The sequence below is a fragment of the Seriola lalandi genome, unplaced genomic scaffold (genome assembly GCF_002814215.2).
Source record: "Seriola lalandi dorsalis isolate HSWRI2012SDOR001 ecotype SW California unplaced genomic scaffold, Sedor1 jcf7180002054370, whole genome shotgun sequence".
Classification (NCBI taxonomy): domain Eukaryota; kingdom Metazoa; phylum Chordata; class Actinopteri; order Carangiformes; family Carangidae; genus Seriola; species Seriola lalandi.
In genome coordinates this window covers 136,802-147,100 of record NW_019524923.1, presented here as the reverse complement: position 1 = coordinate 147,100, position 10,299 = coordinate 136,802, and the positions used below count along the sequence as shown (strand labels likewise).

Genomic DNA, 10,299 nt, shown 5'->3' with positions numbered 1-10,299 from the left:
GGGGGGTGGATGGATGGATGGATGGATGGATGGATGGATGGACGGATAGTCTTTACGTGAATTCTCTGCTCTTGTTTCAGTCTGATATTGATAACGACCTGGTTGGAGACTCCTGCGACACAAACCAAGACAGGTAATGAAGCTTTCACAGTCTCTATGTTGTTATGTTGCAGACATCTCATCATATATAGATTTTTTTTTCCTCACCTAAAACATCTACTAGTACAGCTTCTATTCACATCATGCGATTGTGTCACTTCCCCTGTAGTGATGGCGACGGTCACCAGGATACCAAGGATAATTGCCCATTCGTGATCAATAGCTCCCAGCTGGACACCGACAAAGACGGGCTGGGTGACGAGTGCGACGATGATGATGACAATGATGGTATCCCGGACTCTAAACCACCCGGACCAGACAACTGTCGGCTGGTGCCAAACCCTGACCAGACTGACGACAACAGTGAGTCTCAAACACAAACTGTACCACATTCACACACCCCACAATGAAAACAGTTTACAGTAATGTTCAGATATTATTGTTGATATCTTTGACTGAAAACCAGCTTGGTGCTCAGAGGTAAATGTTCATAATTTCATCGCAGCGTCCATATTTCCCCTGAACTGTTCCCGACTGACCTTGACATGCAGTTTTCCGCCCCAATTTCATACCCACGGAGATCAAGCAAGAGCAACCTTGGGCAGATTAAGTGGCAATTTTGTTGGGTAAAAGCACAATTTTTTGCGCTAGCACCCATTTGGCAATTTTGTGACATTACTTGCGTGAAAATGGGCTGTGAGGTCGATGGGAGTGGAGTGCCAATTGAAATCAAGTGTTGCAGGGTAGTTCAGGGTTGGTAGTCAGGGAGTTCAGTGATGTAGAGTGGAGAGAGACCTTCAGGGTGTTTTAAAAGTGATTCTTAAAGTTGTATGATCAGCTGTGTCCAAAGGATGTATGTCTCTATTTGTGCCTCTGTAATAATTGTCAGTTTTTTTAATTGTTATTTTCGGGTTGTTTATAGTTTATAGTTGTAGTACTTAATAGTCTATCATGACTCCAATACAGAGAAAAAGCTCTGTTACTTAATTCCCTCCTTTTACAAACCCACACCATCAGACAGATTCAGAAATTCACCTGACATAGCAGAAGACAGAAGTTGATACTGAGACTACATCATAGCACTTTTTTACCATCGCAAATGCAACATAGCGTTTTTTAAATTCAGAACACACACTCACGGCAGGGTGTAGACCAGGGTGAGCTTTGATACAAGTCCGTCAAAATTTAACAAATGCAACACAAAGTAATTTCCAACAACGTGAATATTCCTTTAAGAAAAGACATCATCTTGCCTTCAGAAGGATATTTGGGATGTTTTATATTCAGGCCTTGCATCTCTGCAGCTTCTGAGCGAGGACAGCAAGTTCCTTTGGAGCAGGCCTTTTTGACTTTGTTGATGAAGGTGGTGTAAAAGCTCCTCATTGTGACAAGGGGGGGAAAGTGCTGGTTTAAAAGGGAATGAAACAAGCGTCTGCACTTGTACCTTGACTAAGAATTGATGACTCACTGTTGACTGGAGAGCGAGTTTTAATGTCCCTGTCTTGTCTCTCAGATGATGGAGTTGGAGACGTGTGTGAGTCTGACTTTGACCAGGACAAAGTGATTGACAGGATTGACAACTGTCCTGAGAATGCCGAGGTTACCCTGACTGACTTCAGGGCCTATCAGACAGTGGTGCTGGACCCCGAGGGCGACGCCCAGATCGACCCCAACTGGGTCGTTTTAAACCAGGTAAGATTTGTGCTGAAACTTTCTTTGCTCAAAGTTGTACAACTATGACAACGTGTAATTTGAGAGCCTGACAAATTAGCCAAATTAATGTTAATGTTGCTCCATAACTGATGGATGTATAGTGTAAATAAGTAACTGTTTACTAACCGATTTGCCATCTCAACATGACGATGTCGGTGTTGTGTTCAGAACTCGCTTCCGCTGCCAGGAAGTGGCCAGGAAACCAGTTATTGCAGGTGTAATCCATTTCTAAAAACTGAACCCTCTTCCTCTCACAGGGAATGGAAATTGTTCAGACCATGAACAGTGATCCAGGACTTGCTGTTGGTGAGATGTCTTTCCTCTCCACGTTGACTGTCAGTCAAATGTGCCCCAAACTTTTCCAATTCTGCACATATATAATGTGTTAATCACGCCCTCTGTTGACAGGTTACACCGCTTTCAGTGGAGTGGACTTTGAGGGGACATTTCACGTGAATACAGTGACTGACGATGACTACGCCGGCTTCATCTTTGGCTACCAGGACTCATCCTCCTTCTACGTGGTGATGTGGAAGCAGACTGAACAGACCTACTGGCAGGCGACACCCTTCAGAGCTGTGGCCGAGCCCGGCATCCAGCTTAAGGTGAAAGTGCATGTCATGTCAGAAATCCCCCGCAGCAGCACATTCATACTCATCCTATTTTTATCTGTATTTTCCACATTTCTGCTTTTATCTTGTCCGCCTGCCTCCACGTCGCTCTTCTCACTTCTCACTGTCTGTTCGTCAGGCTGTCAAGTCTAAATCCGGCCCCGGGGAGCACCTGAGAAACTCGCTGTGGCACACGGGAGACACCAACGACCAGGTGCGTCTGCTGTGGAAGGACCCCAGGAATGTGGGCTGGAAGGACAAGGTGTCCTACCGTTGGTACCTGCAGCACCGCCCACAGGTTGGGTACATCAGGTAAGACAAATGCCACTCTCATATATGTGTGTGTTCCACAGGTGAGAAAATCCAACTAGCAGCACCTCTGAAACTCGCTTGTGCTTGCAGTCTTTATCTCCTGTCTGTAGCTTCATATTTATCGTACACACATGAGCGTTGCATCAATTTTTCTCATTTAATTCTCAGCAAAAAAGCGAATAAGTAAACAAGATTTAAAAGAAATGCTCTTTGTTGTTCTGTGCAGAGCACGGTTTTATGAGGGAACTGAGCTGGTTGCAGACTCTGGTGTGACTATTGACACGACTATGAGAGGAGGACGACTCGGTGTGTTCTGTTTCTCTCAAGAAAACATCATCTGGTCCAATTTGAAATACCGCTGCAATGGTAAGGAAACGATTTATCAAATCCGTCCATTATATACTGTATGTTAATATTTTTCTGTGTCTCTTAATGTGACGAAAAGCTAGAAACACTGAGCTTATCTGCGCAACTATGAGAAGGATTGTCATGAACTTACAGACATTCATGTTCCCCTCACCAATGCAATCACTTTTCATCCATCGCCATCATCTAGTCAAACTTTCAATTTGTCCAAAATTTAAGATTAAAATACCCACAAGTGCTAATTACCATATGTTAGCATGTTAACATGGTAAACTACGATGGTGAACCTGGTAAACATCAGCATGTCAGCATTGCTTTTGAGTATATTAGTGTGCTGATATTAGACTGCAGACTTTAGTGTTGACTCAATGGTCTTGTCAAAAGATTCCTTAATGACCTCTATGACTTGTGTCTGGAAAGTGGAACACATATTTTATCTTGTTGTCATAAACAAGACTGAAACTGTGAAGAGAATTAGTTTGGCCTCACTTGGTTTTACATTTCCAGCTCGGCTCATGATACCTTACTTCTCACTTCCACAGACACCATCCCTGAGGATTTCCAGGAGTTCAGCACTCAGCACGGCGCTGACTCACTCTAAAGTCAAGATAAAAATATGACACCGGATCTCGGGAGAATGCTTCTTTGAGTGTGTATGAGTGTGTGTGTGTGTGAGTGTGTGTGTGAGTGAGTGAGTGAGTGGGAGTGAGGGAGTGTATATGTTGGTGTCTGTCTGTCTATGTGTGTATTGATGTGTACAGTTTCTGTGCATATATGACCACAATCTTTGTACTGTATGTGCATATTATCATGTCTGATTTCTTTTCCTGATTGTTTTTTTCCTGTTTAATCGTCTCATAAAGACTCCAGCTGAGCTTGTTATGCTAAATATTGTAAGTTATAATGAAATTTACCAACTTTAACTGACTCTCAGTTCCATCACTGCATATAGTCTTAGCACAAGAGGCCCCCAGTGGCCCCTCAGATTTCCACATATTTGCTTTTTCTTTCTTTACATTTATTTTCACATAATAGATTAGACATGTTCAAAATAAAGGGAACATCATTACAAAAACTAGTAATTTTCTTTTACATTGTCGTTACTGAGAATATTTTAGCTCAGTATTATAATACTGTATTATTATATTCATATATCATAATCATGTTCACCAGGAAAAAGACCAGCAGAACCTGCTTTGGATCAACCTCATACTGATGTTTCCTATATTTTGATCATACTGGGGTTGTATTGTGTGTTGTTTAACTAGCAGCACGGTATTTCACTCCTTTTGTGGTGAGGATGAACTCGGTCTCGCTAACTGTTAGGTCATTAACTTGAAGCTCAGTGTAACCTTGTTTTCTCCTTCCATCATTTGGTCCTCGAGCTCTTGATCGTTTCATATCTGTGTAAGTCATGAACCTGGTCAAAATAAAGGGCTGTTTAATATATTTAAATTCATGTTAATGTTGATTGATTTAAGAGGCGATATTATCAGGGGGGGTTTTTTTATGTCTAATTTGTCTTCTCAGATGTTTACATATATCAAAGGACGCACTACGACCTCTTATTTCCTTGTGAAATTGGCAGACCCTTCTTTGTACTCAAAATGTGATACTCCAGAAACAAGGGCCTCTGTTTTGCTTGAGTTGGAAATATTTTTCGTAATAAGATCATTCTTATCCCTGATTAGCTGCTGAGTTGAATACAGAGACTTTGGTCTTTGCTCCAGTCGGGGGTCCTCTGGAAAAGAGACAAGGAAGAAGGCTTTAATATATCACAAGAAGAGGCTACATAACATTATGCAGATTTCTTCCTATCTGGCCTTTTTATATAAAGTATGTATGTGTGCCTTCATTAGCTTAGCAAGCAGCTGGTAGATAACAGATCTGTGATTTATCTTCAACTCAAAGAGGTAAGAAAAACTCCATTCTTTAATCTTTATTATATAAGAAGTTTCATGACTAAATTAACAGATGAACAGATTGGCTTCACTTTGGTGCTTTTGCATTGATCATAAATAGTAAAAATTTAATTGTTAAATTTAATAATAGCACAATATTTGCCCTCTCTGTATTACTTGATTTAAAGTTGGAAATATTTATAAATTAATAAACCAGATTCCCCATAAAATAAAAGTCAGTACATGAGTCATTCAGACATCCAGTAAGTTTTTGTAGCTCGTTGATGAAAACTTGAATCAATTTCTACATTTTCTTACTGACTTCAATTCTTTCTGAGCTCAGTCTGGAGGTAGTCTGAGAATGTATTTATCTATATGATTTATTGATTGACTCACTGAATGTGAGGATATATTGCTGTTTTATGTTTTTGTTGGAGAATCACTGTTGAATCCAGAGTTTGGCTGTTTTGTTTGTCAAAACTTGATTTGCATAAAAGCATACAATTAGAAAGGTGCTATCACCACTCGACAAGCTATTTTCGTTCTACCACGAATGAATGAGCACCGACCCTGCACCTGGCATTCACAAGTTAATGTGTGTGACCACATTTTATAAGCCACAGCAGTAATCTGCAGAACTGTGAGGAAAAAAGCAGCTCCCACGGGTCTTATCTAAACAACCAAACAAAGTAAACAACACAAAACAATAAGCATCAAATCCACAACAATAGCCACAAACAATAAGAGGGTTTGAAGATAACAATGTCATGAACAGTATCTGGACAAATTCCTGGTTAGATCACCGTTTATAAGAGAGGTTATTGATCATCTTATATTTGATCCCTTAGCTTTATCTGAAAAGTTTCTGCAGAGTTGCGTACAGCAGCTTCAGTATTTGTTGACTCTTAGGAAGTGTTGTAGCACAGAAGAAAGGAGGCTGCCAGCAGAGCTGAAAGATCAAGAGGTTCTCTGCACACTGAACAACATAAACACACTCAGGCTTTCATGCAGAGAACTGTGACTGAGGATGTTGACGATAACAGTGGGAAGCTCTCCGGGAAATCAGCTTTGATCACTCCTTCAAAACATATAAAAATAAAAAGAATAGAAAACTATGTGGCAAACTGGCAGCAAGGTTTGGATTTTAGCTCACACTTCCGTTAGATTTGTCTCCTCCTCAGGGAGCAAAGAGAAGCATGTTCACACGGATTTAGTTTGTGTGCAGGGAGGCATGTAAGTAGAACAAGACTAAGAGTCCCCAGCCACATAGTGCAGCTGAGGCTAATGCGAATGTCATTCATTTTGCATCTATTTGGTCATAAACCAATCAGGTCCCATTTTTAAAAAAGGTTTGGGTATCGCTAAAGTTGTTAAAGTTCATCCAACGTGTGTGTGCCAGTTTGATGGCAGTCAATCTAATAGGAGTTGTCAGGGGATCACCAAAGTCAGTGGGATACATTGTCTGTTCAATAGATAAATGAAAACGTTGAACTACTGGTGGCACTAGAGGAGGGGAACAAGTCATGGGATCACCAAAATCAGCAGGGTTCATCCTCTTGGAACTATTAATCTTTGTACAAAATTTTATGGCAATCCATCTGATAGTTGTTGAGATATTTCAGTTTGAACCACAGACTAACACTGCCATCCCTTCAGCCATACTGCCTAAAAATGAAAAGGTCAAATATGCAGTGTAGCTGCTTTGTGGCTACAAGTATCTAAGTGCAATTGGGAAACTGAAATAATCTATAGAATATTAGTTGCCAGTTATTATTATGTCAAAATACTACTAAAATAATAACTGTGATAAACTCTAATGACAGAAAGTATGGACAGCAGCAACCAGCCTTCACATGAAGAAGCTCCACCAAGCTCCTTTCTCTGCAGAGCTGCTGGGCTTCTCACCGGGGACATGCACCTCTGTGGAGAATGGGTCAAAAGTAGGTGTCAACTCAATAACATCTCAGTTGTACTTGAATTAATAAAAGTATGCCAGTGTAGTAGGTTTGATGAATCTAGCTGGAATATTATAGAATTTAATGTTGTTTCAGTTTGACATTTAAGCCTTTTTGCAAAGTAGATAACAGCTGATTAACATGAGGTCACTACCCATGCAGGACAGAGTTTAGTAATCCAGCTGCTGGACTGGATTTTCCGAGGGGTGGCCCAGGTCATGTTTGTCAACAATCCTCTCAGTGGGCTCCTAATCACGGCCGGCCTCTTCCTGCAGAACCCCTGGTGGGCCCTGAATGGTCTGCTGGGCACCCTTGTGTCTACTGTGTCTGCCATCTTGCTGGGACAAAGCAGGTCAGAAGGCATCTCTTTATCCTTATATGACTTCATCCGGGGGGAAAAAAAAAAAAAAATGTCCTCCTGGCATCAAACCATTATCGCTGCCTCTTTCACTTATACTCCCTGAGGCTGCACTTTCTTTAGCTTTCACACTGTGCTATTTTCACAGTTTGTTTCTCATTTAACTGTGTTTTGCACTCATGTCGGGTACATCTGTCACATTCACCTCAGGGAGGCCATATCAGCGGGTTTATATGGCTACAATGGAGCCTTGGTCGGCATACTGATGGCCGCTTTCTCTGCCAAAGGAAGCTGGTACTGGTGGCTTCTGCTGCCAAATGTGTTCATGTCCATGTTGTGGTAAGCCTTTCTCTTCTAAAGATTATTATTCATTTGATTGCACACACTTGGCAATCGCATACAGGGAAGAGGAAAGACACAAAGGCAGCAGCATGCAGTCAGGGCCAGGAGCCATATTCAGACTCAAGCAAGGTAAATGCGTCTCTGACTGCTGCCACCACGCCTGTCAATCTGAATCTTTATATCCTCATACGGCACATATGCACTTTATGACAACGTGGGCAGAAATTCTTTGAGACCCTGATTTCAGAAAGACAAAAGCAGCTTCTCATTTCTAGCCAGCGACTGTCGGCTTTTCCTGCTAAGAAGACAACTGATGCAGATTTTATATTTCCGTAAGAACTTACAGAAGACAATACCTCAATCATATTGTAAACATGTAATATAATTTCTAGCTGTATTTTTTTATCTCTGTTCATTACATTGACTTTCTGTTTATCTAATCATATTTCTTCCTGAATACTTACTGTTATAAACTTTAGATTATTCTGAATGGTGCAATTAAACCTTGTTTCACATGATTTTCTACTGTGGGCCATCACACCATGCACTGAAAAGGCTTTGAGGATGCAGACTAACTGATGCATTTGGCAAACGTAATGCTTGGGTAATATTACAATTAACAGGTTTGGCTGCAGTTGTTCAGCTCAGGACAGCTGCTGTTTGGTTGAGGAGGGGTTTAGCAAACTGTTAATTGTAAGTAGTAAGAAGAGATACGGTACTAGCATACCAATTCTTACATATGTCCTTGAGGTAAATGTAAACGACCAAGGCAGGATTATAATGTCATCCTGTTACGGTTTGTCTGTCCAGTAATCAGTAATTCATTTCCCTGCCTCTGTTCACAGCCCAGTGGTCTCCAGCGTCTTGTCCTCTGTTGCCAGCAAATGGGAACTCCCAATATTCACCCTGCCCTTTAACATTTTGGTGTGTCTACACATTGCAGCTACAGGAGCCAATCACCCCTACTTTCCACAGGTATAGCACATCCCTGCTACATACACACACACACACACACACACACACACACACACACACACACACACACACACACACACAAGGATATACACTTATGCACACAGCTAAGATGCAAATGAAACCTTCTTTTCCTCTGATTTCAGGTGGATATCCAGCAAAATAACCACCTGCACCACCCTAATGATTCCTTCCAAAGGCTCAATATCTCTCAGGTTTAACAGGAATCATTTGTCTACTGGCTTTTTGAAATAACACACACAATCAAAATGATTCTAGTCTATTTTCCACATTTGTCATCTCAATTAACAAAATGTTCTAATCGTTTGAAATGTAAGTAAACAGGGGCTTTTGGCTTGCAGATATTGCTGTCGGTGCCAGTTGGTGTTGGCCAGGTGTATGGCTGTGACAGTCCTTGGACAGGAGGTCTCATCCTTCTGGCCCTGCTGCTCTCCTCACCAACTATCTGTTTTCATGCCATGTTGGGTTCTGCTGCTGGCATGTTGTCCGGTAAAAAGACTCTCCCATTTGCATAGAAATATGCATAATGTCTGCTGAGGCTACAGCCGGAGCTTTGGCTCTTCAAAGGGCACCGTGGCATTATGGTGAATGAACCATGACATGTTTTTTTTTCAAAGAATGCTTTACAGCCTTTGTGTGGTGACTCAATTTTCAAATTTGTGCAGTTGTTTGCTATTTAATAAAACATTTCATGGGTAATATTGTCCTCTCGTCCTCTGATGCGTGGTGCAGGATTTGCTCTGGCAGCTCCTCACAGGGGCATTTACTCAGGCCTGTGGGGATATAACAGTGCTCTATCCTGCATTGCTGTTGGAGGGGTCTTCTATGTTATAACATGGGAAACCCACGTACTGGCTCTAATATGTGGTAAGATTGACAGTATGATCAGTATCTTCAGTTGGTATGCTGCACAAAAAAAGTGTCATTCATTTCAGATGTGAAATTGTGTTTCTTTCCAGCACTTTTCTGTGCATACATGACTTCAGCAAGCTCAAAATTGATGTCTGTGGTAAGTAAGAAACTTTCTCCACCAAGTCAAACTCTATGAACATCATTTGAACACCCAGATGTCTCTCATATCATGTGTCACGCTCTGCTCTCCGATGGCATCCCCTTTCAGCTTGCATTACCAGCCTGCACGTGGCCTTTCTGCCTGTCGACTCTCATCTTCCTCCTCATTTCCTCTGAGATCCCGGCCATCTGCAGACTGCCTCTGTCTGTGGTCTCCTACCCAGAGGAAAATCGGCGCTACCAGAGACAATTGAAGGCTTCAGAGCAAGCTCAGCACAGTCAGCAGAGCAGCAGCCAAGAAGAGGCCCCGCTGAGGGAGCATGGAGGGCCAAGTGTCCAGTTGGTAGGGGAGAGGGGCTGCGGTGAAGCCGTGTGATTGGAGGAGTTGCTCCTTTATCACTAGAGAAGTTTGATTGTTGAAATAATATGGTGATATACAGTTTTGGTATTTCCTTTTTGCATAACAATATCTGTTTTATAAAATGGCTGGCATTTTTGTGCGAAATGTTTTCTAAATAGCAGATATTTTTTCTACACAGCAGAGGGCAGCACTTTCTAAGGAAAGATAGGACCGCTGTGCATCTACTGATGGAAAGCACTGAGCAGTTAAAGGAATGGCGTTTTTTTAGCAACATCAT

At 41.7% G+C, this 10,299-nt stretch overlaps 2 protein-coding genes across 2 annotated transcripts in view; both read left to right on the top strand.

The window, feature by feature from the left end:
- thbs4b (thrombospondin 4b) overlaps window positions 1-4,556 on the top strand; it is a 16,047-nt gene extending 11,491 nt beyond the window's left edge. The window contains exons 15-22 of the mRNA XM_023408664.2: window positions 81-133; window positions 269-462; window positions 1,613-1,791; window positions 2,070-2,118; window positions 2,221-2,417; window positions 2,563-2,735; window positions 2,962-3,101; window positions 3,644-4,556. Coding sequence (XP_023264432.1) covers window positions 81-133; window positions 269-462; window positions 1,613-1,791; window positions 2,070-2,118; window positions 2,221-2,417; window positions 2,563-2,735; window positions 2,962-3,101; window positions 3,644-3,702 — 1,044 coding nt within the window. The 3' untranslated portion in view covers window positions 3,703-4,556. The remainder of the gene's footprint in view (window positions 1-80; window positions 134-268; window positions 463-1,612; window positions 1,792-2,069; window positions 2,119-2,220; window positions 2,418-2,562; window positions 2,736-2,961; window positions 3,102-3,643) is intronic.
- Window positions 4,557-6,830: 2,274 nt separating this feature from the next.
- LOC111656799 (urea transporter 2-like) lies at window positions 6,831-10,037 on the top strand. Its single transcript, XM_023408660.1, has 9 exons — window positions 6,831-6,942; window positions 7,120-7,309; window positions 7,526-7,654; window positions 8,503-8,632; window positions 8,776-8,844; window positions 8,992-9,139; window positions 9,383-9,517; window positions 9,610-9,659; window positions 9,771-10,037. Exons 1-9 carry the CDS (start codon window positions 6,831-6,833, stop codon window positions 10,035-10,037), a joined length of 1,230 nt encoding a protein of 409 aa, XP_023264428.1.
- The last annotated feature ends 262 nt before the right edge of the window (window positions 10,038-10,299 follow it).

Bases quoted from the DNA above. Each gene is read 5' to 3' on its own strand.
- LOC111656799 (XM_023408660.1), top strand. From the start codon at position 6,831: ATGGACAGCAGCAACCAGCCTTCACATGAAGAAGCTCCACCAAGCTCC. The intron at 9,140-9,382 runs GTAAAAAGACTC...TGCGTGGTGCAG, and splicing joins TGCTGCTGGCATGTTGTCCG to GATTTGCTCTGGCAGCTCCT. The intron at 9,660-9,770 runs GTAAGTAAGAAA...ATCCCCTTTCAG, and splicing joins GCTCAAAATTGATGTCTGTG to CTTGCATTACCAGCCTGCAC.